The sequence below is a fragment of the Cetorhinus maximus genome, chromosome X (assembly GCF_964194155.1).
Source record: "Cetorhinus maximus chromosome X, sCetMax3.hap1.1, whole genome shotgun sequence".
NCBI lineage: Eukaryota > Metazoa > Chordata > Chondrichthyes > Lamniformes > Cetorhinidae > Cetorhinus > Cetorhinus maximus.
Genome location: NC_135917.1, coordinates 7,903,971 through 7,931,689, shown reverse-complemented (window position 1 = coordinate 7,931,689; position 27,719 = coordinate 7,903,971). Strand labels below are relative to the sequence as shown.

At 47.0% G+C, this 27,719-nt stretch overlaps 1 protein-coding gene across 1 annotated transcript in view; it reads left to right on the top strand.

Annotated features, from left to right (window-relative positions):
• Positions 1-27,499, top strand: part of LOC144672601 (RNA-binding motif, single-stranded-interacting protein 2-like) — a 59,249-nt gene extending 31,750 nt beyond the window's left edge. Inside the window, exons 3-12 of the mRNA XM_078534423.1 lie at positions 3,706-3,863; positions 13,857-13,936; positions 14,167-14,276; positions 16,758-16,804; positions 17,517-17,610; positions 20,119-20,169; positions 21,078-21,188; positions 22,748-22,828; positions 25,014-25,101; positions 26,920-27,499. Of these exons, the coding sequence (XP_078390549.1) occupies positions 3,706-3,863; positions 13,857-13,936; positions 14,167-14,276; positions 16,758-16,804; positions 17,517-17,610; positions 20,119-20,169; positions 21,078-21,188; positions 22,748-22,828; positions 25,014-25,094 (813 nt within the window). The 3' untranslated portion in view covers positions 25,095-25,101; positions 26,920-27,499. The remainder of the gene's footprint in view (positions 1-3,705; positions 3,864-13,856; positions 13,937-14,166; positions 14,277-16,757; positions 16,805-17,516; positions 17,611-20,118; positions 20,170-21,077; positions 21,189-22,747; positions 22,829-25,013; positions 25,102-26,919) is intronic.
• The last annotated feature ends 220 nt before the right edge of the window (positions 27,500-27,719 follow it).

The following is a 27,719-nucleotide window of genomic DNA, read 5'->3' as shown; positions in this document are numbered from 1 at the left end:
ATTATCATCCAGGCAGGTACAACTTCTGAACAAGCCACTCTTCTTTCTACTTTGTGTTCGAAATCTCTAATGACTGGTTTCCTGGATTCTTGGAACACAAGGCAAGGGTCCTTTTCTTTTCCAAGAACTGTTAATCAAGCATTCGCCACGAGTGGTGTGCACAAGACTGGAGCTGTCACTTGGAGCAGCTGGGAAATTTCCATGCTGTAAGCAGCATGTGAAGTATTTGCTCAATCTTTAACTGACTGTCGTTGGGAGATTTTCTCCTTTCACCCCCACCTCTTTCTCTCTCTCTCTCTCATCCCCAGCATCCTCCCCGCCCCCGAGCAGTGTGTTCCAGGAATTGCCATGTCAAAAGACTTTTAACTCTTTCATTGCCCAATCTGATTAATGTGCCTCCAGAAGTGAAGCACGATTATAAATGCCTGTCTCTGACATCCTAAACCCATGAGTGAGAGGATTAGAGGGATGGTCCACAATGGGAGAGTTAGGGAATTAGAGGAATGGTCTTTGATGGGAGAGTTAGGGAATTAGAGGAATGGTCTTCGATGGGAGAGTTAGGCGATTAGAGGGATGGTCTTCGATGGGAGAGTTAGGGGATTAGAAGGATGGTCTTCGATGGGAGAGTTAGGGGATTAGAGGGATGGACTTCGATGGGAGAGTTAGGGGATTAGAGGGATGGTCTTCGATGGGAGAGTTAGGGGATTAGAGGGATGGTCTTCGATGGGAGAATTAGGTGATTAGTGGGATGGACTTTGATGGGAGAGTTAAAGGACCAGAGGGATGGTCTTCGATGGGGGAGTTAGGGGATTAGAGGGATGGTCTTTGATGAGAGAGTTAGGGGACTAGAGGGATGGTCTTCGATGGGAGAGTTAGGAGATTAGAGGGATGGTCTTCTATGGGAGAGTTAGAGTATTAGAGGGATGGTCTTCAATAGGAAAGTTAGGGGATTAGTGGGGTGGTCTTTGATGGGAGAGTTAGGGGATTAGAGGGATGGTCTTCAATGGGAGAGTTAGGGGATTAGAGGGATGGTCTTCTATGGGAGAGTTAGGGGATTAGTGGGGTGGTCTTTGATGGGAGAGTTAGGGGATTAGTGGGGTGGTCTTTGATGGGAGAGTTAGGGGATTAGTGGGGTAGTCTTTGATGGGAGAGTTAGGGGATTAGTGGGGTGGTCTTTGATAGGAGAGTTAGGGGATTAGAGGGATGGTCTTTGATAGAGTTAGGGGATTAGTGGGATGGTCTTCAATAGGAGAGTTAGGGGACTAGGTGAATGGGCTGCATACTGCAGGAAGGATGTAGAATTATTGGATGGAGTCCACAAGAGGAACACAATGCTGCTTCTTGAACAAAGAGGACTGTATTCTGAGGAAAAATAGTCTAGACAAGGAGGAGGGAGCTCGGTTCCATTTTCATTATTCCCAAAAAGGTAACATTTTATTTCATGAATCAATTAGTAAAGTATCAATCCTTGCACCACAGTCAGATGATACTTCCATCTCCCTGAAAATATTGGACTGACTTGACTTAACCAGGCAGCAGTTACTCAGTAAAACGCACTCTGATCTTCAATGTTTCCCAAACTGGCCTCCATGTGTATTCCCACGTGGGAGCATTTTGTTCAGCTTAAGGATTTTAATGAATCTAACATATCATGTCAAGGAAAGAAGAGCCCTGGAAAGGCATGGACTAAGATGGAAAATGTATTTCTGAGCACTTGTCACACCCCCAAGGATGTCCCAAATTGTTTCATGACCAATGTACTACTTTTAATGGGCTTATGTCAGTGATGCAACAAGCATGTAACAGCCCCTTGCTGGGCTGGACCAAGTACAGAATCGCCCTGTAATATGCAAATTGTGTATATAATAACTCTAAACGTTGTCACTTGGTAGGACCGAACTTGAGTGTTGCTGTAAAAAGAGACATGCTGTCAAAGCTTTTCATCTTGCACTCATCAGGACAGATGCAAGAATGCCAAATCTCAAACAATTTCAACTTGCCAACCAATCCGCACCCTTTTCTCATGCAGTATAAATTGTTGTTCTCTTTGAGATTTGATATTCTTGCGATTCTGTCCTGATGAGTCCAAGATGAAAAGCTTCAACAGCATGTCTCCTTCTTCAGCAAAACTCTAAATGTGCAACATGTACCTAACGGCCCTGTAACAGGTGTGGAACGAGTGTGTGACAGTCTGTAGCAGGCACATAATGAGCATGTAGCCAGCCTGTAGCAAGCAGGGCATGAGCATGCAGCAGGGCTAGAGTCAATAACTGAGCAAAAACAAAAATAGCTGGAAAAACCCAGCAGGTCTGACAGCATCTGTGGAGAGGAGCACAGTTAACGTTTCGAGTCCGTGTGATTCTTCATCAGAGCTAAAGAAAAATAGAAATGAGGTGAAATATAAGCTGTTTGAGGGGGGGTGGGACATGTAGAGCTGGTTTAGAGGGCCAGTGATAGGTGGAGGCAACCTCTCCGCAGAAGCTGTCAGACCTGCTGAGTTTTTCCAGCTATTTTTGTTTTTGTTTCAGATTTCCAGCATCTGCAGTATTTTGCTTTTAAATAACTGAGCAGTTGTCTAGCAAATATCTTTCCTTTACAAAGTGCGGAGCATGTAAGTGATATGCGAAGGTATCCTGGTTACATCCTAAACCATGAGAGCAAAGGCCAAATCATTACTGTGTGCAGCATTCTTGAAAACACTCCAGTCTGAATTGTGTGAAGTTAATGGCTGTTGTTCGATTTCATTTCATTTTATTGTGGACAGTGGTGGATGCTTTGGTAGGCTGGTGACAGATTTCCCCCCAGCAGATTCACACAAATTGACATCAAATGGGCTCCCAAAGGCCATGCTGATGGTTTATCTTTCGCTGCAGGTCACAGAGGAATAGCATTTGCTGGCGTGTGAGACCATGATAAATAGTATGAGCATTGGAAAGGGAAACGAGCGGGGATCAGTTGGCAAGTGTGCATTCGGATTCAGAACTCAACCACACGGACAAAAATGTCCCGGGTTGGATTCGGGCCTACGGTTGGGCTTTAAGCGATCTCACCCAAGTCACTGGTACTACTACTGGCCTCCCAACTAGGGAACGACACCCCTGATTGTCACCCAGCTATTTCTGCTCGGAAACACAGGTGTTTGGTCAAGGGAGAGCAGGATAAGGCTGCAACAAAGTCTGCGGCTACTCGAAACACTGCCTCACACACAGAGGGGGCCGTCAGCAGCAGCAGTCAATTATTTTGGCTCCCCCCCCACCAAACTTCCCAGGAAACTTGCTCGTCTCTCAATCCGGAGCAGCAAAAGAGTTCGGTGCGACGCTCCGGTTCGTTTATTTTTACCCTCCCAACTTTTGAGTGTCCCGCCTTGTGGTTTATGAAGGTTTGACAGATGACAGCCCACAGTTGGAAAAGCAGATCAGTGGTTCCTGGGGTTGCTGCTCGTGGGGTTGGCTCAGTATGTGTGCCTCGCCCTATGACAAAGGTCACCAAACCTTCACCGAGGCTCATGCGTGAGGAGTGGGCGAGGAAGCAGAGAGAATTCACTGCCCCAGCGTGAACTTGACGTTGACCTTCAGGAGAGCGCGTGAGAGCGTTTGGCAGGAGGGGGATGGTGGGTGGGGGCGGGCGGTGTGGGCGATGGGGCATAACGAGATGGCAGCCAGAGCGGAACAGCCCTGTAACCCGGTTATTGTTTTGCCTCTGCAGCAACAAGAGCAGGACCCAACGAACCTGTACATCTCCAACCTGCCGCTAACTATGGACGAGCAGGAGCTGCAGAACATGCTCAAACCTTTCGGCCAGGTTATCTCCACCAGGATACTGCGGGATGCCAATGGCACCAGCCGAGGCGTTGGCTTTGCCAGGTGAGGACAGTCTGAACCAAACATGTACAAATCCAGAGCAATGGGGTTTGCCCACTTGTCCCCTCTTGGCCCAGGTCTTCACTGGGAAGCCGCATAAGGTCAGGTGGTCAAAATCTAGGCCAATGAGGTCATTTTTAGGGAATGTCTTGAAGGAGAGAGAGGTGGAGGGGTTTAGGGATGGAATTCCAGAGCTTGGGGCCCCAGGCAGCTGCAGGCACGACTTCCAATGGTGGCGAGGAAAAAAAACCAGGAATGCTCAAGAGCCCAGAATTGGAGGAGCACAGCAACCTCGGAGGGGTGTGGGGCTGGAGGAGATTCCAGAGATAGGGAAGGGGCTGAGGCCATGGAGGGATTCGAAAACAGGGGTGAGAATTTTAAAATCGCGACGTTGCTTGACCGGGAGCCAATGTAGGTCAGCGAGCCCGGGGAGGGTGGATGAACATGGTGTGAATTCAAACACAGGGCAGCAAGGCTGTGAGCTCAGACTCACTATTCCTTCGGGAGAGAGGGACAGGAAATTCGCGGCTGGGTCAACCCATGTGATCAGGGTAGTTGAACAGCGAAGTAACAGAGGCCTGGGATCAGTTTGAAAGCCTGCGCTCCCACGTGGGGAAGGTGACTGATCATGTACATGTTCTCATGGTAATTGGGGAGGAGGTGAATGGTTGATTGCCGGATAGTGTGTCTCCGCCACAGAAAGGGAGCTTAAAGCTGAGGATGTGGACAGCACAATACCTCCCCCTTGTGTGTGGACATGGTTACAGCATGGACAATCTTTTAAACCATTGCATTCCAGGCCCCATGCAGGTATCTTTGTTGTTCTTTAAATTTTCTTAAGAGAAAGCAACAAAGAGCAAGGTTCCAGCTCCCCCAGACAGTCTAATGGGTAAAGGGTAGCCTAGTATCGTACTGAACCTAAAGTCCAGAGTCAACCCCAGGCTGTGCTGAGTTAGTTGGGGTATTACAATTGGTCAGAGAACCCCTGGGCTTGGTGGAGGGGGTAGTGTTTTTGTTTGAGTGCATTGTGTGTGTGTGTCTGTGCCTGTGTATGTGTGTCTGTGTGTGTCCTGTGTGTGTCTGTGCCTGTGTATGTGTGTGTGTGTATATGTGTGTGTGTCCTGTGTGTGTGTCTGTGCCTGTGTATGTGTGTCTGTGTATGTCTGTGCCTGTGTATGTGTGTGTGTGTATATGTGTGTGTGTCCTGTGTGTGTGTATATGTGTGTGTGTGTGTCTTTGCCTGTGTATGTGTGTGTGTGTATATGTGTGTGTGTGTGTGCCCAGTGTGTGTCCATGTGTGTGTGTGTGTCTGTGCCTGTGTGTGTCTATGTGTGTGTCTGTGTGTGTGTGTGCCCAGTGTGTGTCCATGTGTGTGTCTGTGTGTGTGTGTGCCCAGTGTGTGTCCATGTGTGTGTCCGTGTGTGTTTGTATGCCCTGTGTGTGTTTGTGTGTCCTGTGTGTATGTCCTATGTGTGTGTGTGTGTGTGTCCGTGTGAGTGTGTGTGTGTCCGTGTGTCCTGTGTGTGTGTGTGTCCGTGTGTGTGTGTCCGTGTGTGCCCTGTGTGTCCGTGTGTGTGTGTGTGTCCTGTGTGTGTCTGTGTCCTGTGTGTGTCCGTGTCCGTGTGTCCTGTGCGTGTGTCCTGTGTGTGTGTGTGTGTCCGTGTGTCCTGTGTGTGCGTGTGTCCGTGTGTCGTGTGTGTGTGTCGTGTGTGTGTGTGTCCTGCATGTGTGTGTGTGTGTCTGTCTGTCTGTCCTGTGTGTGTGTGTGTGTCTGTGTATGTGTGTGTGAGAGTGTGTGTATGTGTGTGTGTATGTGTCTCTGTGTGTCATTGTGTGTGCGTCTGTATGTATGTGTGTGTGTGCATCTGTGTGTGTGTGTCTTTGTGTGTGTGTGTGTGTGTGCATCTATGTGTGTGTCTTTGTGTGTGTGTGTACGTCTGCGTTTGTGTGTGTGTGTGTGTACGTCTGCGGTTGCGTGCGTCTGTGTGTGTGTCTGTGTGTGTGTGCATCTGCGTTTGTGTGCATCTATGTGTCTGTGTCTGTGTGTGCATGCGTTTGTGTGTGTGTGTGTGTGTGTGTGTGTCTGTGTGTGTGCATGTGCGCATCAACACTGGGGGACCACTTCACTTCGCTGCAATGCCCCCTACACACTGATTTGGTTCATGCATGAAGTGATTTGACTAAGGAATCGTGCTCCAGTAAATAGTACGAGTCATCAGGGAGGCAAGGGGAGAAAAACGTGTCCAATTGCTTTGGGACTGTTGTACCAGCCTTTAAAGAAGACAAGAGAATTGCCAAAGGTTTTACACTGGGGGCGTTCTTTGTAAGTTCCCACTGCTGTCCGTCCATATTGGGAAATTGTGGTTAGTCCCTCATTGAAAATTACTGGAATTAAATGTTTTCCCCACCTGTATTTTGTCAGGGTATAACTTTGTCCCTCCCATCAGCTACCCTTTGAGTTTTTCCGTGTTACTGGCCATTGCTGACCCCGCCCTTGAGCGGCCGAGAGTTACCCAGCCTATTGTACCACGGACTTTGTCCGACACCTCCACTGTCGAGGGCCACACAGACTCAGCTTCTCACCTTCCCCCCTCCCACCCCCGGTGCCAATAGTCCCTCTCAGCAGTCAAACTGCAGACACTGAGAAGCAAAAATAATCACAAAGCGAAGGCTGCTTTGTTCTCTCGCTCCAGAAACAACAGAGCGGTGGAAGTGAAGGGGAACGTCTGTTTGGGATTGTTTGAGCTGTGTGCAGAGCATTTGTGATAACTTCCCCCTTCCTGTTTTGCCACATGATCCGTGGAGACATTTATTTTTGTTGCTCTGCAGTGTAATCTTTTGAACATCAAGCTTTGTCACAGTCTTTTAACAACAAAACAAAATCGTTTCTGCTCCATTTGCAGTTCAGCACTGCTGGCGCCCTCACTTGGCTGCCAGTCCTACAGCATGGATGAACTGACACGCAATGGTTTCTCCCTGCCCTGCTGAACGCAAGTGGCCACTGCTGGTGGCCATGGGGCAATCCGCTCGTGGGGGGAGTGCAAAACCAGGAGCCAGAAATAGAAGAAAGTCACGATTAAACCCAATCGGGAATTCAGCAGAAACTTCGTTACCAAGAGAGCGGTGGGAATGTGGAACTCACTCCCACAGGGAGTGGTTGAGGCGAATAGTGTAGATGTATTTAAGGGGAAGCTGGATAAACACATGAGGGAGAAAGGAATAGATGTTTGCATTGATGGGGGTGAGATGAAGTAGGGGGTGAGAGGAGGCTCGTGTGGAGCATAAGCACTGGCACAGAGTAGATGGGCCGAATGGTCTGTTTCTGTGCTGTAGCATCGATGTAATAGAGGCCTAAAGACGGAGAACTACTCCCCCTCACCCCTCAAAGTAGAGAAGTCACGCTAAACCTGTATCGAGCCTTGGTTAGACTACACTTAGAGTACTGCATGCAGTTGTGGTCACCATATTATAAAAAGGATATAGAGGCACTGAAGAGGGTGCACAGAGCATTTACAAGGATGAGACCAGAAATGTGTGGGTTTACATATCGGGAAAGGATTGACAGGCTGGGTCTCTTTTCTCTTAGAAACAGGAGACTGAGGGGTGACCTAATAGAGGTCTTTATAATTCTGATAGATTTTGATCGAGTGGATAGAGAGAGAATGTTTCCTCTTGTGGGGAAGAGCAGAACTAGAGGCCATCAATATAAGATAGTCACCAAGAAACCCAATAGGGAATTCAGGAGAAACTTCTTTACCCAGAAAGTGGTGAGAATGTGGAACTCACGACCACAGGGAGTGGTTGAATTGAATAGTATAGATGTATTTAAGGGGAAACTAGACAAGTATATGAGGGAGAAGGGAATAGGGGGTGACAATGGGAGATTTAGATGAGGAAAGATGGGAGGAGGCTTGGGTGGAACATAAAGAACAGCATGGACTAGTTGGGCTGAATGGTCTGTTTCTGTGTCACAAATCCGAAGAGTCAGCCAGATCTAAAAAAACAAGGCTACCTCACAGCAATAACGTGCTGCCAATGGGCTAAACAGGCTGAGAGTGGGACTTCCACACCTCAGCGAGTGGAAGTGCCGCCCTCTGGAGCCAAACTGATTGGCTGGCAGCTCCAGTGGTCCCAGCAGCACCCAGGACTGAGTGGTGGCTGCTGCTGGGATGGCCAGCAGGCCCCGGGAGGAACTTGGATGGATCCCAGAGCCAGGTACGTCCCGGGATATTCGGGCAGGGAGAACGCAAGAAACAGGAGCAGGAGTAGACCACACGGCCCACCAAGCCTGCTCCGCCATTCCACATATCATGGCTGATCTTGGGCTTCAACTGCATTTTCCCGCCCACTCCCCATATCCCTTGATTCCCCGAGAGACCAAGGCCAGAATTTTGAGGTGGTTGGGCGGGCACGGCGGGTGGGCACAGCGGGCAGGCCTGGGAGCGGTCAGGAAACAGCCCACCACCCGTGATCGGCCCCTGACTATGATTTCACGCTGGCTGGCCAATTAACGGCCAACCAGCGTGAAAGGCGCACTGAAATGCTCAGCGCTGCCGGGGTGGGGGCGGGAGGAAGGCAAGCGCTGAAGTCAGCGTGGGCACAGGGCAGTGTGGAATGAAAGCTCCCTGAAGGCAGAGAGCTGCCTCTGGGAGCTGAAGAATTTAAATACAAAAAATAAAGATTTTAAAATCCAGAGAAAACGCCCACACCTCAGAAACAATCACCTGAACATATACAATGTGAAAATTCTGTGCAAACTTTTTAAATTTTTTTTTATTTAATGACAGAAACCCCATCTTGGATGAGGTTTCCTGAAAAATGCAAAGTCCGCCTGGCCAATTCACCCACCCACCAACCGTAACGTTGGACGGGCAGCAAAAAAGCGCAGTTAATTGCGCCATTAATGGGCTTAATTGCCCTCTTAATTGTCGGTGGGCACGCTTCCGAGTTTAGCGCGTGCCTGCTGACCGAAATGTCGCGTGAGTGCGCGATGACGCCGGGACGCTCACCCGACGTCATCGCGCGCTATTTTACACTCGAGCGTGTGGGGCATGCGCCCACACACCAAGCAGAAAATTCTGTCCCAAAAATCTGTCTATCCCAGGCTTAAATATATTCAACAATGGAGCATGCACAACCCTCTGAGGTAAAGAATTCCAAAGATTCCCAACCCTTTGAGTGAAGAAATTTCTCCTCATCTCAGTCCTAAATGATTGGCCCCTTATCCTGAGACTGTGCCCCCGTGTTCTAGATTCCCCAGCCAGGGGAAACAATCTCTCAGTATCTATCCTGTCAAACCCCTCCAGAATCATGTAGGTTTCAATGAGATCACCTCTCATTCTTCTAAACTCCAGAGAATATAGACCCAATTTACTCAGCCTATCATCCCAGGGACCAATTGAGTGAACTTTCGCTGTACCGTCTCCAATGCAGCCATTTTATGGTGTGGCAGTGTGAAATGTGGGTCAGTTGGTTTGGTAACAAGCTCAATTGCCCATTAAGTTTTTTTCAAAATGGCGGGCGGGCCACCGATTTCGGCACTACCCACCCACCATGTTATGGGGACTGTGTCGGGGGTGGGCGGTGGTCTTGCCACCCCTCGTATTTTCCGTGGCCCCCTCCCACGCTGAAGTCAGGCCCGGCGGGGGTGGGGGGGGGCCATAAAATCCAGCCCTGTGTAATTGTATGAAAGCCAGCACCTCCAACAGTGCCGCACTCCCTCAGTACCGAACCGAAATGAGCCAAGCTTACGTGAGCTGGAGTCTTGAGCCTGCGCGACCTCTGAACTCAGCAGCTTTAGTAGCTGTTACCGTGGTTAATTCAGCAATGTGAACAGTTCATAATCCAAAATACAGGAAGAAATGAATTATAGCCATCCTTGACATCAACAACAGTACAGCTGGACCTCAGTGTCATGGACGAGATAGCCTAGTTTTTCCCCCCCAGCCCCCCGCCAAAGGCAGAATTGCAACAATCTCTCTCTCCCCCACTCTATTCTTGCAAACACTTTATGCTCCACAATCCGTTACTTCACATTAGGCCCAGGCCACTTTTTGTTCCAATCTCCTCTTCTTTCTGCGTCTTGTTGGAGTGCAAGCCCGTGGGCACCGCCATCCTCTGGCACCTCTACCTCCGCCCCCCCCCCCCCTGCCAGTTGTGCCCTCCTGTAAGAGGATGCCTTCCCCGCTCGCTAACCCAGGAACACTGAAGCCAGTTGCTAGCACCCCCTAGCCTCAGCCTGTGATCCATTGCCTTAGCACAGATTGTGGTTGCCAACTGGGGTTGGCCAGATTCCTGGAGCTTTCTTCACCTGCCTTTCATCTCCAACTGCCATTGGTCCATCCTCCAGGCGCACTGCCTTTCCACGGCCAATCAGAAAGCAAACAGACTCTGCATTACCCAATTGGATTAATCGTAACTGTCAGCCAAGCAGGTTTTGCCTTTCCAAATCCTGAATATTTTCCTTGCTAGCAAATGAAAGCGTTCAAAGGAAATAAAATCTGCTGATCTTGTTTTTTTTTTAACGCTCCTACGATTTTGCACCTGGGTTTTGCTCATAGCACTGTCCTGGAGATTAAAGTTTAAAACCCGGGGGCTCCAGGACATTCCTAGAAGAGTTGGCAACCCGCACCAGAAGCAATCCTGGACCCTCCCAGCCAGGCCTGGCCCAGGAACACACAGAGCACGGGGAAAAAAAATGGGAGAGGAAACAATATATATATTGCGGACTAAAATAGGATTAAAATTAACAAATAATAATTGAATTAAAGCACTGTGTGGAAAGCACAAAGTAAGGTTTTGTCAAGGGAAATAAAGTATAATTAAGGTTATGATGGCTCATAAAGATGGATTTTGTTTGTGTTAAAGGCCCAATAAATCTGCTGTTTATTGCTGTCTGTTGTATACTTTATTGCAGCTTCTGTGTTTCACATCACTTTAATCACCTCGAGGAAAATAATGAAAATTTCACAAGGAAATGTGTAATCATCACACAATTCCTGACCTCCAGTTCCCACAATAAACCTGGAGGCAGTGCGTGCTTTTAATCCTGGCTTCTGACAATGCTAGTGTTTACTTTAGGCCTCTGCTCCACCTGATGGTGCCAAAGTAAGCAGCATATCTTTGAATTATTAAGACAACACAGTGATTATGCGATTATCTTCCAAAGCTCGAGGCCACGCTGCATGTAGTGTGTGCAAGTAAAGCCAAAACAAAGGCCCGGTAAATCCTGGGGCAAATCATTTAGACTGGGTAGAGCTATGGGTCACCAGAGACCTCATCCCAAATTGCAGGCATGCAGTTATTTTCATAGTCGAGGTACGACACTGAAACTTGACTGAAGCCGCCACGGCCTAGGCTGACTTGTTGTTCTGAGGCAGAGAGGATTCTCCGGATGACAAACCAGACTCAAGGAAAGAAAGATTTTAACTCTCTGGCTCCCGTATTGGAGACACTCGGAGCAGAATTTGTTTTCAATCCCCTCTACGATCAATTTTTCTTTATCCTGGGAAAGGTTTGGGGGTCTGAAGAAGGCCTGAAAGGGACTCCCGCCAGATCTGTCACAGAATCACACAGTGCAGAAGAGGCCCTTCGGCCCATCGAGTCTGCACCGACACGTGAGAAACACCTGACCTACCTACCTAATCCCATTTACCAGCACTTGGCCCATAGCCTTGAATGTTATGACGTGCCAAGTGCTCATCCAGGTACTTTTTAAAGGATGTGAGGCAACCCGCCTCCAACACCCTCCCAGACAGTGCATACCAGACTGTCACCACCCTCTGGGTAAAAAAGTTTTTCCTCACATCCCCCTTAAACCTCCTGCCCCTCACCTTGAACTTATGTCCTGATGTGGGCTCCACTTAGGCCTTTCAAGGTACGTAAAGGCAAGACTTGTCTTGGGGTGTCCCATCCACTCCACTGCGATGTGGCTGGGGGATCCAGCCACCGGAATATTAAAGGTTCAGTCGAAATGCAGCCCATGAGTGAGCCCCCTGGGGTAGAAGTTCAACTTGCATCCTCGCAACCCCAGGAATTTCGAGGCCAAAGGCTCAAAATGGAGCAGAGATTACTGTTGTGTTAAAAGCGGCAGGTATATTTGAATATTTGTTGCTCATTGTAGATTTTGGACTGCGCGGTTTCTTTGGCTCTGTTTTTGGTGAAATTTTGAGCGCTTGCAAAGACTTCTAAACACCCAGTGGCAGCCTCAGCACTCCTGTGCCCAAGTCTGCTTCATTTGAAAGCTCCCTTTACTCTGCCTAAGGCAAGACTGGAGAAGCTGGGGTTGCTTCAAGCTGCAAAGATTAAGAAGAGATTTGATAAAGGTGTTCAAAATCATGAATGGTTTTGATCGAATAAATAAGGAGGAAGTGCTCCCTGTGGCAGAAGGGTCGGTAACCAGAGGCCATAGACTTACGATAATTGGAAAAAGAACTGAGGAGAGATGAGGAGATTTTTTTTTTTGACACAGTGAGTTGTTGTGATCTGGAAGGCGCTGCCTGAAAGGGCGGTGGAAGCAGATTCAACAATAACTTTCAAAAGGGGAATTGGATAAGTACTTGGAAGGGGAAAGAATTTGCAGGGCTATGAGGGAAGAGCAGGAATTTATTTCCACCTATTGTTTTATCTCCACCTTTTAGCCCATTTCGATCCCTTCCCCCCACCCCACCCCCACAAGGGCTATCTGACACTTGCTCGTCCTGCTTTCTATCCTTAATGTCCCCATTAGCACATTCCTAAGATAAAATCACCACCATCAACACCCCTTTGTCCTTTTGTTATGACATCTTTGGCAATCTCTTCTTTGCCTCCACCTATCACTGGCCCTCTATCCAGCTCCAACTGTCCCACCCACCTCAACCAGATTATATTTCACCCCATTTCTACATTTCCTTAGTTCTGATGAAGAGTCATACGGACTCGAAACGTTAACTCTGTGTTCCTCCCCACAGATGCTGTCAGACCTGCTGAGTTTTTCCAGGTGTTTTTGTTTTTGTTTCAGAATTTCCAGCATCCGCAGTATTTTGCTTTTATATAAGGAGAGGGTTGTGTAGGGCTAATTGGAGGGCTCTTTCAAAGTGCTGGCACAGGGCGATGGGCCAAATGGCCTCTTTCTGTGCTGCTTCATTCTATGAAGAACATCTAATTTAGTGAGAGCAAATTGACCTTTCTTTTAAGATAAAAGCAAAATACTGCAGACGCTGGAGACCTGAAACAAAAACAGAAAATGCTGGAAAAACTCAGCAGGTCTGACAGCTTCTGTGGAGAGGAAGACAGAGTGAAGAAGAGTCATACGGACTCGAAACGTTAACCCTGTCTTCGTCTCCACAGATGCTGTCAGACCGCTGAGTTTTTCCAGCATTTGCTCTGTCTGACTTTCTTTCAAGTCTGTTTTTGCAAGAAGATCATTCACATGACACGACTTGGCAAGAAGAAGGGCTTACATTTCTACTGCACTTTCCACAACCTCAGGATGTGCTTTGCATCCGATGAAGTACATTTTGATGTGCAGTCGCTGTGTTAATGTCAGCAACATGGCAGCCAATTTGTGTGCAGCAAGCTCCCGCAAATGGCAATAAGATAAACGATGAGGCCATCTGTGTTTAGGATGTCAGTTGAGAGAGAAGTATTGGCCAAGAGACAAATCCCCTGCTCCTCTTTGAAACAGTGGCGTGGGATCTTTTCTGAGGGAAGACTGCATCTCACTTTTAATGTTTCATCTGAAAAACGGCACCTCCGACAGTGCAGCGCGTCTTCAGTAGTGCACTGGGAGTGTCGGCCGAGATTACGTGTAGTTTGTGCTATGAGCCCCATGTCCACTAGAGGGTACTGTCCAACCTCCCTTCACAGAAAGCTCTTGACACAGGACACCTTGATAGGGAGAAGGTGTTTATTTTTAAGTCTTTTTAAACTGATTTAGCTCCTCTGCCCAGGCCGCTGTGGGGCGCCTCTTGACGACTTGTTTAACCCTGTACCTTTGTGTTGCTCTTCTCGCAGGATGGAATCAACAGAGAAATGCGAAGCCATCATTGCTCATTTCAATGGTAAATTCATTAAGATGCAGCCAGGAGTTGCAGGTGAGTGCACTACATTCTGAACTTTCTGCTCATCTCTGTGCTTCCAAATAGCTGGGGAAGTGAGGCCACACTATTATTTAAGATAACGGGGCAAAGTGGCACGACGTGGATTAATGGCTCAAATAACGAGTGGGCAGGCAGGACAGGGGCGGTGAAAGACCCTAGACCAGGACTGAGTGTCACCTTTCTCCAACATATTGGTGTTCTTATTTTTCTCTCTGTTGTCGTAGCTCCCTCAGAACCGCTGCTGTGTAAGTTTGCGGACGGTGGACAGAAGAAGCGGCAAAATCAAAACAAGTACCTGCAGAATGGCCGGGCTTGGCCCAGAGATGGAGAGCCGGTAAGGAATGGATCGTTGTTCTATCTGTTACAGAAGCCTTTACACATTGGCGGCTTCAGAGGCAGTGAGAAGCAATGGGTGGCATCTGCACAAATGGGTACAGCCCAGGACAATGCAGCCTGGCTAAACCTTGCAAGAATTGCTGTCTTGCCACATTCTCTCCTGTTTCTGGACTTGGCCTCTTATCTTGCACCCTCCTTAAGCACAAGTTCATCCAAACTTTGCTGTCTCCCCTTGTTCACAGCAAGTCCCGTTCACCCATCACTGACCGTCATTGGCTCCCATTCTGACCGCCTCAATTTTAACCTACTCATCCTATTTTTCAATCCTTCCATGGCCTCACCCCTCCCCATCTCTGTAATCTCCTGCAGCCCCACAACCCTCCGAGATATCTGCACTCCTCAAATTGAGCATCCCCAATTTTAATCCCTCCACCATTCCCTTCAGCTGCCTGAGCCCCAAGCTCTGGAATCCCCTCCCTGCACCTCTCCAGCACTCTATCTCTCCTTATTTAAGACGTTCCTTAAAACTTGCCTCTTTAACCAAGCTGTAAGCCACCTGTCCCAATATCACCTTCTGTGGCTCGGTGTTAAATTTTGTTTTGAGAGTCGCTCCTGTGGAGCACCTTGGGATGTTTTACTGCCTTAACGGTGCTTTATCAATGTACCTATGCCGGTGTAAGTTGTTGTTGTTGCCCTGACAAGATTCAAAATGCAAGGGGCTCTCACAGAGGGTCATAGGGGACTGGACCTTCCAGTGTTGTACTGGGCTATACACAGATCACAAAACTCCCAGATTAGGATCTCTGGTGACTTTGTTGCTATCTTTGAGACACAGTAATTGGGCCTCAAGGAGCAGGGAAGATGGAGAAGCTGTTGGAAATCACAAAATCTCCCTGCTCCTGATCACTGGCCCTCGTACTTCAGTCTCAATTCCTTCAGCAGGGAAAAGAATGGGGTTACAAAACACTGGTGGTAATTATGATACCCCCACATGCCACGAAGAATAGGGAGGTGACTTATAATAAAAGCAAAATACTGCGGATGCTGGAAACCTGAAACAAGAACAGAAAATGCTGGCAAAACTCAGCTCTGAAGAAAAGTCATACGGACTCGAAACGTTAACTCTGTTTCTCTCTCCACAGATACAGCCAGACCTGAGTTTTTCCAGCATTTCCTGTTTTTATTTGAGATCACTTATTACTTGGAAGGTGCAAGTCTAGGTGGTGTAGAGGAACAAAGGAGCATATGTACATCAATCAATAAAAGTTGTGCCACAGGTTAACAAGGTCATAAAAAAAAGCAAAACTAGCGCGAGGCTTTATTTCTAGAGGGATAGAATTGAAAAGTAGGGAAGTTATGTTAAACCTGTATCAAACCTGGGTTAGACCACACATGGAGTACTGTGTGCAGTTCTGGTCACTATATTATGAAAAAGATATAGAGACACTGTAGAGGGTGCAGAGAAGATTTACAAGGATGATACCAGAAATGTGTGGGTTTTACATAGCAAGAAAGGATTGACAGGTTGGGTCTCTTTTCTCTTGGAAGCATAAGACTGAGGGGTGACCTAACAGAGGTCTTTATAATTCTGAAAGGTTTTGATCGAGTGGATACGGAGAGAATGTTTCCTCTTGTGGGGGAGAGCAGAACTAGAGGTCATCAATATAAGATAGTCACCAAGAAATCCAATAGGGAATTCAGAGGAAACTTCTTTATCCAGAGAGTGGTGAGAATGTGGAACTCACTACCACAGAGAGTGGTTGAGGTGAATAGTATAGATGTATTTAAGGGGAAGCTAGACAAGTATATGAGGGAAAAGGGAATAGAGGGTGACAATGGGAGATTTAGATGAGGAAAGATGGGAGGAGGCTCGAGTGGAGCATAAACATCGGCATGGACTGGTTGGGTCGAATGGCCTGTTTCTGTGTTGTTTACCTTGTGTAATCCATGGAACACACACTGTATTTAGTAACGCCACATTGTCTATATGTGTTAGCATTGCAAAAAGATTAACTTGGACTGCATGCAGATGCAAACACACCTTTCACAGTCTGTGATGCTTGTATTATGTTTCACTTCTGGTTGAAATCCTTCTGAAAGATTCCTAGGCTGGAACTTTCCAGCCCAGTCGCAGTGGGGGCGGGGCTGTCAAATGCAGCGAGGGGTTCTAGACTCCATTGACTTTGGCGGGACCGTAAAATCCCGCTGGCGTAAAATCCCACTGGCGTAAAATTCCGCCCATTTGCACAATTTTCCCCCAGAAATCAAATGGGTGGCTGGAGTCCATGATACAATAGATGATGCAAGGGTTGTGGAAGGAGATTAAGTTAGTGGGGTAGAGTCTATGATGGGTCAGGCTGCAATATAGTCTGCGGAAGGAGCAGATGGACCAAATGGCCTTTTCTGATTCCAGTTTTAGTTGTTTATTGTCAATGAGAGGACTGTTTGAATAAACACCTGAATACATTTATTCCCTCAGGGTGCAATGACACTGACGTATGACCCGACAACTGCTTTGCAAAACGAGTAAGTAGTTTAGCCTTGCTGTGGTAGCTTCTCACAATGTCATTTCCTCGTCCTCCCGTCTCTTTAGATGCCTTAACCCTGGCACCACCTATTCCCCTGGCTAAGAGAGTGGAGAAGCTACTGGCTGCTGTTCCCCATGATTGATTAAGCCACCAGAAAACCCAGGGTCTCTGATCCTTGTTAACACCGTGCTACTTCTGGAAGCCCCAAAGAAGAAAGGATTTCTTTTTCCCTGCTGCTCCGCTGCATCTTCTCCTGAAGGTGCTGACTGCTGTCGGGGTTCAGTGCCATGGCAACCAGCTGCCCTCCAGTTCCTCCCCAAAGTGACCGCTCTTGCTTTGGCCTAGACGGTGAAGAGTGACATTTTGTGAGCTTTGCTCCAGCGGAGTGCCCAGTTCCCCAGGTGCAGTGTGAGGAACAAGGGTTCCACAGGTCTGGGCCCCTTTTTTTCACATCGCCACAGGATTTCCAGGGCTTTCCTTCAGGGCATCTCTGGGAAGAAGGCAATATCCTTCCAGGACTATTGAAGCATGGGTTAAACAAGAGACATATCATTGGGATTCACATGATATTCACGGGCCAGAGTGGGCCATAGTTGTAATCAAGCAGGATTAGAGTGGAAAAGGGGAGAAACAATGAACGAGAGAGAAGCATCAAAGTAAATATGTGATTAACAATGACTAAAGCCTGTCTACGTACTGTCTTGCTCTAGGTTTTATTCCAGTCCCTACAGTATTGCTCCAAACAGGATGATCGCACAGACATCCATCTCACCATACATCACCTCCCCTGTGTCCTCATATCAGGTGAGTGTTTGAGGATTACCCACAATACCTTGTACGCATTGACGGCGTCAGGCCTCAAGTGCAGGTTGGGTTGCCAACCTTCCAGATTGTCCTGACGTCTCTAGGAATTGAAGGTTAATCTCCTGCCAGCAAAACCAAGAGAAAAATCATAAGAGCATTAATTTAAAAAAAGGATTTTTAAAAATTTTCTTTGAACACTTCCATATAATAGTTCCATAAATATTGGAGCCCTGGGTGGGCGGCCAAGAGTTATCCAATCAGTTAAGAGTCTCTTTGCTTTCCAATTGGCTGTGGGAAGGCAGTTTGGGCACTGGCATTGGAAGATGATGGACCAATGGCAGGAGTGGGGGGTGGTTGGGCAGGGGCGATGTTGGCAGCTGGAGGTCATGTGATAAGACCTCCAGGCATACGCCCAACCAGATTTGGCAACCCTGGAGCCTAAAAAGGGTAGGAGAGAATGAGAAGCAGATCTTTTTTTGAGGTTTGTAGATTTTTTTTACTGTTTTAATGTCCTGAGAACAAAGATGTTAGAAAGGAGCAATGGAGGTGAATTGCAATAAAGACATTTGAAGGAAGAACTTGCCTAAAACACTTGGAGAACACTGCTCATCCCTGAATCGTGCCATAGGGTCTTTAACGCTGAGTGGGAGCAGGCAGGTGGGCCCCCTTGTTCAGTATCTCATGCAAAAGGTGGCACCTCCAACAAGCACTACCTTAGTGCTGCACTGCATGAAGATGTTGAAGGCTAGATGTGGGAGGGGGTATGCCTTAAGCTTGCTCAAGAATGTGAGAGGAATATTAACAGTGCAACAAATCATTCGTCCACTGCAGAAGATGAGATGGTCTCCAAAATCTTTAATTCCAAGAAAATGGACATTTTTCAAGTTGATGTTAATCAACTTCGTAAACTAGCTAGGTCCAAAGAGAATAATGACATAAGAACAGGCTGAATTTTACGCGGGGGTGGGGTAGGCCTACAGGCCTTTAATTGGCTTGCAGTGGGCATTCCATCGGGGAGGAAGTTCCGCCTCAGAGAGCTGCTGGGCCAATCAAATGGCTGACAGTTCTCTTGCCCCAGCAGCGCCACTGGGAGCGGTGGCCACAGCTAGGACTGCAGGCAGTCCCTGAAGAAGATGGAGCCATGGAGCCGGACTTACAGGTAAATCTGTGGTGTCGCTGGGGCCAGGCTGGCAGGGCCTGTGATGAGCACACAGTGCCCGAACAGGAGGCACACCACCTCGCCACCCCTCCCCAACCCCACGACCCGGCCAGGATGATGCCAGCCTCCTCCGCTATGGAAAAGAATCCCAGTCACTTAAGGGCCTCAACTGGCCTAATTGACGCCTTCCATAGGTAAAATACCCAGGAGGGTGGGCAGGGGCAAGTAGGCAATGGCCATGTCACTGCTGCCATGACGCCCTATTTTACAAACCTCACCCCCTGCCCCCCCATCTGCCATCCCACCCCAGGGGTGGGAGCATAAAATTCTGGCCAACATATGCATATTGTACCATGGTTTATGAAAGTAAAACCCTGAGGTAAAGTATTTACATTCATAGTGCCTTACTCTCAAATGTCTCCAAATACTCATCCTACAATGAGTTATTTTGATGTTCAGAGAGGGAAAAGTTCGACATTTTGTTTCATTGAAGTGTCATTTTTTTATCCTTGATACCAATGGCTTGAAATCCAGTCTCCTTGGACTGAATGGGGTTTTACTGACCCCACTCAGTTGTAGTTCTATGACTCTTACTCCCCATAGACACATTTATGTCCCTAACCCTTGCCCTCCAGTGACAGTGGAGGGTTCAAATCCTAGGGGAGATTTACCAAGAGTAAGAAGAGAAGTCGGGCAAAGTTTTCAGCCAAACTTAGAGTAAACCACTGTACGATGTCAATGAGCAGAGTGAAGGGTACGTTGAATAGGCAGGACTTAATCTCTGAAAGGCAATGGGGGAAGGAGCTTGATCCTTTCCCTAAAAATTTACATGCGCAGCCATTACCTCAAGCCCCAAATTGATATCAAAGCTCAGGTGGGCAGCTGACGATTTTGGGTACATTTAAACATCAATTTGTGTAATGATCACCTCTCAAACTACTTTAAAGTGAAACTGATAATTCTCTTGCTTTCCTTGCTCTGCGTTGTAAGATGGGAAGCAAGTATCCTCTGCGATCTCTGCGCTCCTCCAATTCCGATCCCTTGAGCATCTCCGATTTTCATTGCTCCACCATTGGTGGCCGTGCCTTTAGCTGCCTAGGCCCAAAGCTCTGGAATTCCCTCCCTAACCCCCACCTCCCCATCTCTCTAGCTCATTCTCCTGCTTTATGATGCTCCTTCAAACCTGCCTTTTTGACCGAGCTTTGAGTCATCTGACCTAATACCTCCTTATGTGGCTCGGTGTCAAATTTTGTCTGATAATCACTCCTGTGATGTTTTACTATGTTGAAGACACTTTATAAATGCAAGTTATTGTTGTTGAATATTCTCTTGTTTCGTGTCACCCGCAGGTCCATAGCCCATCCTGGATGCACCATCAGTCATACCTTATGCAGCCTATGGTAAGCTTCCATTATTCCTTTTACCTTTCCATTTTATAAAATAAGCCTTGAATCTTTGCTGAAAAGAGAGACGTGTTGCTGAAGCTTTTCATCTTGACTCAGCAGGACAAACACAAGAATGCCCAATTTCAAACAATCACAATGATTTATAGTACAGGAGAAAAGGGTGCTGATTGGTTGACAAGTCGACTCTGATTGGCTGAGGCATTACCATGGAGAAAGCAATGGGAACTATAAGCTCCCGAAGCTGCCGGGTAATTCGAAAAAGGCACATTTTTAAATTGCCGGGGAGCTTGGGGAGCCTGTAGTTCCCCGTTGCTTTCCCCATGGCAATGCCTCATCCATTCAGAGTTGACTTGCCAACCAATCAGCACCCTTTTCTCCTATAGTATAAATCATCGTGATCCTATGAAATTTGGCATTCTTGTGTTTGTCCTGATGAGTGCAAGATGAAAAGCTTCAGCAACATGTCTCTCTCTTCAGCAAAATAAACCTTTTTGCTCAGCCTTAAATTCCACCCCGCCCTCCTCCTATCCCTGATGACCCTGCCACCCTTCTGACGTTACAGCACAGCCCCGTCCTGTTTACTTCAACTAACCATGCCCTCACCTGACCTGTACCCACTTGCGAGCAATCAGGAGCTTAAATCTTGGTTGGCTCGCCCGCCAACCAAGGTTTTGTCTTCCTTTGAGTGACTGGCCAACCAGTCCTTGACAATCCTATAACCAGGAGGTGCCCAGGCCTCATCCCTTTGGCTGGGCACAGCCAGGATGGGCAACTTGCCAGCCGAATTCAGCACTCGCTGTCAGCCTCCAGCTTGAAGGTTGAGCTTCTGATCACCTTTGACATATGTTCCCAATGTGACGAACAGAAAGCTCAGAACAGTTTGTGATGCTTGTTTTTTGAAGGGAACAGTAATAACACCCACGATGGACCACACCATGTCTATCCAACCCACGTCGATGATGGGACCATTAACCCAACAGCTTAGTCACCTGTCCCTGGGCAGCACAGGAACGGTAAGTGCTGCCTACACTGGTAGTGCTCTGGGCTCATGGGGAAAAGTAAGTGAGTACATACCTAACCTCAAAGCAGTTTCTTCTTCATTGTAAATCAAGGTCTCAGCAGATAAATAGCTGCAGTGCCATTGGCTTTGCAAGTCTCGGGTTCGAGCCCCGATCTATGTTGGCTGGTCTGAAACTTGGCTGCTGCAATTGGACCCAGCCCCCTGGGGCTGTGAAGGAGGGCGGGTGGAGTGGGGAAGGACAGTGTTGAAATCAGCATGACAGTGCATGATGTGGGTACGGTTAGGAATGGCCAATGGCTGTTGGGTCACCAGTGGCCAACTGGATTTTTTGATCAGAAATGGGAAGTCTAACCAAATGTTTCCTGTTCCTGACACTGAGACCAATTGTAGCAGCCAGCATGACGAAGATAAGCAACCTCAGCATAGAGCAGGAATCGAACTGGGATCTTCTTAGCCCTGACTACATGGATCAGTTGCACACTTACATTGTTGAGCCAGTGAGGGAGGGTGACGAGGTGCTTATAGCTTATTTCCCTTTCAATAGAAGAAAAGGCCATTGTAAACTCACAACCTGAAGTGTCACCTTGGCCCAGTTGCTGAAAATCTCACAGTTGGCCTGGATGGCTGCGGGTTTAAGACCCACTCCAGAAACCTGAGTGCATAATCCAGGCTGACATTCCCAGAGCAGCACTGAGGGAATGCTGCACTGTCAGAGGGTGCAGCCTTTCAAATGAGATGCTATCTCTGCCTTACTGCCTACTTTAAGGCACTCATTAAAACCGATCCCTTGGACCAAGTTGTGGTAATGTCTCGTCACCTGCCTCACTGTCAAATTGATCATGCTCTGTGAAGCGCGGTGCGGGCGTTTTACTAAAGGCGCTATATAAATACAGGTTGTTGTTTTCAACACCAGCACTGGTGAGTAGACAATAGTGAAATGTGAGTGAAGACCATGTGCAAGTTTTGTAACCAGTGTCGGCCGCATCCATGCCTGTAACCCAGACCAGTCAATGTGAGGAGGGTTAGAAAGAGCAGGTGAACTGTACATCAGTTGTTACTTTGTGTCAACAGGGAACATCCCCCTGAGTGGCCCTGTCCTCAGTTAACTAATTACAGCTTGTATAATATCTGCCCCCACCCCAAGTTACATTACTTCACTCTACTGGCAGTCAGCAAAGCTATTTTCATATTATAATTAGCATAGAACATGGTCTCCCAGGCACCAAAGCCAACAGGAAGGTTCAATGTGCAACCTTTTCCCACTGACCAATGTTTCAGAGTAATTCATTGTTTATGAAGCTTTTCAATGAATGTTTCTGGGATTTGTGATAAGGTGCTATCTTTCCTCTGACTGTTTTTTGTTAGTGCTGGTATCTTGTGGAAAACATGTATTTTGCATGAAATGAGAATGGGCACACGACTAAGGTTGTATTTTAATTTGTCTTCAGTTTTGTGCCCCAAATGGGGCCAACAAATAGTTGCAGTGTATCTGTCTGTCACTTTATTTTGGCAAGTTGCTAATAATCAGCTTGCTTCTGTATCTTTTCCCAGTACATGCCTGCCACCACAGCAATACAAGGGACATACATTCCCCAGTACAACCCGATGCCTCCCTCCAACGTGTCTGTCGAGGTAAGTCCCTTCATACTCAAGGCTTGCTGTCATTTCCTGTAGGGTAGACTACAGGAGGCCATTCATCCCAGTGTGTCTGTGCCAGCTTCTTGTGGGAGCAATCCAGACTGACCCCACTGTCACGCTAGCCCCCCCTTAAGTTCAGTACCCTCCCCTGCTTCAATTATCTATCCCATCCCTTTAAAATGTGCAGTGCTCTCTGTCTCAAGCATACCATGTTCCAAAGACCCTCTGTCTCAAGAAAGAAAAAAAGAAATCACTCCCTTGATAACTTTCACTTTTTCTCTATTTTTTCGTGAGATGTGGGTGTCACTGGCAAGGCCAGCATTTGTCACCCATCCCTTGGACTGAGTGGCTTGCTAGGCCATTTCAACCACATTGCTGCAGACCCAGAGTCACATGTAGGCCAGACCAGGTAAGGATGGCAGATTTCCTTCCCTAAAGGACATTAGTGAACCAGATGGGTTTTATAGTTGTCATGGTCATCATTACTCAGACTGGGTTTATATTCCAGATTTTATTAATTGAATTTAAATTCCACCAGTTGCTGTGGTGGGATTTGAATCTCTGTCCCCAGAGCATTAGCCTGGGCCTCTGGATTACTAGTCCAGTGAAATTATCCCCCCACATCCGAGTTCATAGCTCCCCAGCCAGTGGAATTGGTCCCCAATCACTTTTAAAATCCTTCCTCTTTTTAAAAAATCTTCTATTAAATCTCCTCTTAGCCTGCTTTGCTCCAGAGGAAATAGTTCCAGTATCTCTGATCCCACCTAATAACTATAGTTTCTCATCTTGGTGAATCTACACTGCGCACACTCTTAATGTCCTTTCCATAATGTGGAGTTCAAAACAGTAACTGTGGCCAAAGGTATGTTTTGTATCGATTTATCATTCTTTCTTTGCTCTTGTACTCGATGCCTCTATCTCTGAAACCCAGAATGCTGTTGGACTGTTTATCACTGTATCAACCTGCAGTCACATTTTTCAGGGTTAAGAGTTTGAGCCCCTAAAGTCTTCTCATCCTTCAGAGTTTGTCCTCCCAAAATGTTTTACCTCAGGCTTCTCCTCATTAAACTCCATCTGCCACCAGTCTTCCGATTGCATTAAGGAAGTCAGTCCCGGACGACGGAATTCTTTTCAAAGTTAACATCCCTTATCAATGTTAAGCCTTTGGAGATTAACTGTGCTGGTGGTGTGTTATAGTTCACTCAAGCAGTCCGAGTTGCTGTGGCAACATGCATTTTTGCACATAAGTTGTAGCTGGGTAGAGGATCCAATTTTCTTTCCGTCACGTGGCTAACCAGGAATCTCCCACTATTACCACCTGCCATCAGTGTGTGTGTTAGAAGGATTTGCAACTCAACTTGTTTGGCCACATCATGAATACACCTTCTTTGGTCATCAAGTCCTGCAGTGGGATTTGAACCTGGAGCTGCTGGCTCAGAGGCTGGTACACTACCCACTGTGCCACAAGACCTCCTCAGATAAGCTATAGCACTGTTTAATTACAGACAAATATCTCTATCTATAATGGCCCAACTTCAACCTCAAAACATTCGTCTTTCTTAGAGTACCCATCCTCTTGGCCTTTCTGGGCCAGTATGGCAGGTTCGTAGTGAGTTATGGACAGTTACACCGACTGGGAAACCAGTTAACACTGGCTAAACTGATTTCATATATACAGCTGATAGGCCTTTATCATGTCACGTGAGGTGGCATGTGAATCTGAGCCTCGAATGTAGAAGGGCACCCAGCACCATTGCATCAAGGAGACCTTCCTCTGTGATCGAGTGACTCCTGGTGAATTGCAAGCTTGCCAAGAGCTAGGTTAAGAGGTGGCTGGGCATTTAAACCTATGGCCCATCTCCTGGCTCTGTTATGCTGCGCATACATTGCTGTGCTTGCCGATGAGTATCACACAACCATTGACATGAGCGATCCATGGACCAGGAGATGTAAAGGGAGCTTTATAGCAGAGCTGCTTAAATTTGGGTTCTGAAGGTGTTAACTCGCTGTGTGGTGGCATAAGAATGCTGTGTGAGGGAGGGAGGGAGCACTGGGCTCACAGCTTTTAAACCCCAATCATTCATCACATTTCTCAAAGTTGTCATCGTCCCTTTGTCAAGTCTTTACTGTAAATGAAACTGGGAAGCTTGTGTGACATCTCCATGTTTTCCCATTACAGGAACCCAGTGGCCAGCAGCAGCAGGTTGCTATGGAAACATCCTCTGAACATGCAACCTATTCCTACCAGCACAGCAAGTAAACTTGAGGTAGGAAGCTAATCCTCTCAGTGTGGAATTTCCGTTGTACCTGTTCCATTACTCCTTTATCCTCTCGTTTCTGTGCCTCGTGTTAAACTTCCTCCTGTCCGACATTCTCTCTAGACTCCCACCTGTTGCTGATGCCACTTGCTCTGAACTGCCCAGGAGGAGTCTGGTCTTCCAGTTTTTTCTCCTTACCCACAGCATGGTCTGACTTGAGGCCTCCCCACTGTTCTATTGCCAAACAATTTCCTGTGCATGTGACATTCCTCATGTCCCCCGCGTTACTAAGGTATCTCTGGCCAAGAGGCAAGGAATGTTGGTTCCAACCCTGTGTTTTAATGCCAAGGTTTTTCTCCCGAAGACCCAAGAATTGGGCCAACATTTTTTTTTTGATTAAACAGATGGACAGTGTGAATAAGTCAAAGCTGGGACCCAGAAAGAAGGGGAAATGGGATTAGAGAAGGAACAAAAAGACCTGGAAAACAGGGAGAATGGGATCAGAGCTGGGGAGTATACAAGAGTCAAGTAGAAATGAGCTACAACATCATGTTAGAATTCAATCTTCCATTTCAGACTTGAGCACCTTGAAGACGTGCATCTCTGGATTCCAATAAAATCCACCCTAGCTTAACTCTAACCATCACAACTAACACCAAACCCACAGCCACAATGCGGGGGACAGGACCTCTTCAATAGAAAGACTTGCATTTCTCTAGTGCCTATCATGACCACCAGATGTCTCAAAGTACTTTACAGCCAGTGAAGTACTTCTTGAAGTGTAGCCCCTGTTGTAATATAGCAAATGCCAGTTTGCGTGCAGTATACATCAATGTGACAATGACCAGGTAATCTGTTTTTGTGATGTTGATTGAGGGATCAATTTTGGACAGGACATCTGCCTTTAGGATCTTTCACATCCACCTCAGCAAGCAGAATGGGCTGAGGTTTAACATCTCATCCAAAAGGCAGCACCTCCAACAGTGCAGCACTCCTTCAGTACTGCACTGGAGTGCCAGCCTTGATTTTTATGCTCAAGTGGGATTTGAACCTGGAATATTATGATTGAGAGGTAAGAGTGCTACCCACTGAGCCACAGCTGGCACTAATTCCAGATCATTGTTGGTCATAGACCAATACTTGGATGGAAAAAGTCATTCTTAAAGTGATCAAGGTACTAAGAGTTACTGTACTGAAATATTTCCTTAGATAAACCAAAACCAAATCTTTGCAAGGTTGTAACAAGGACAAGTATGTGACTACAGACACTCACTGTTGTGACTCTCTCATTAACAGCCATGTGGGTGAGGTACCAGTGGGTGAATGGCACCCATAGAGCCACACCCCAATAGGAGAGAAGAGGTGCAGTAGTGTAGGGCTTACAGCACTCCACTAGCAACCGATGTGTCCTGAGTTCAAATCCCACCTAGGGTAAGTTGTGCAATTGATCTGATAAGTTGTGGGCTGGCCTCAGCAAAGGAAAATGACAGTGGAGGCTGCTGGATCATCATAAAAAGTCCAACTGGCTCATTGATGTCTAACAGGAAAGGGAACCTAGCACCCCCAAGCTGGTCTGGACCTACATTATGTGGCTGCACAAAGCCCTCAATTGTGAGGGAAAGGAACAATCGCTATACACAGTGGCCCATCACCACCACTGCCTCAGGGCGTATAGAGGATGGGATGTACTGTGCAGGCCACAGACAGCAGAGAATTGGAGGGAGCATTGTTCCCTTGCCAGCGTCACTAACCATCTATCTCAAGGACGCCAAGGAAAAAGATGAATTTACACCGACCTGTTTTAAGTCTCGTTTTCTTTTCTTTCAGATGTGAGAGTGAAAAGGTGGAAGAATCAGCTCTCCTGAATCAGTGTGAACCAGGAACCAGAAACCAGACTGCTCTGGAGGGGGGGACAAAAGAAAGAGAAATTTTTGCACAAGATTTGGAAAAAATACACACAAAAGTTTTTCCTTTTATTTGTAAGACATTCAACAAAGAAAGAAAAAAAAACACAGCTATTTTGATAAACTTTCTACTTCAGTTAACCAGACATACCAAACTCGGTGGCAGAATCTGTGGAAAAGAGGTCTATTTTGATACGGGAAAGAGAGCTTATTTTTTTGAAAGTGCAACTATAGCAAATCATTATTTAAGCATTCTGAAACTGCTCAGAGTAAGAGAGGAGAAGATTACACATCAAATGTCTTTTTAACCGTGATTAGTTTTTTTGTTTTGTAAAATATCCAGGTTGATTTGAGTTCAAACCTTCACTAGGTGGAGTCCATGACCTTGTACAGTTGCGACCTTAACAATGATTTGATTGTCTGTTGATGCCATGACGATGCTGTAGAGATTAGTGCGGTTTTGATTTTCTCCTTTTTAACGTCCTCTGTGGGAACACTAACTGAAAAACAAAAAGACAACTTCAAATTACAGTTTCTCTTCACCGTGTTCCGATATGCATGTCCCAGGAATCCACTCTGTCTTCCCCCTCACTCCCTTTTCACGCAGATAGACTAGAAAGGTTTTGGCCATGGTTTGAGGTGATTAGTTCTAATCGATGACCCACTTTGAGTGCGGCTGCAAGGATTGTGTTAACCACCGTTTTTTCAAGATTGCAAATGGAT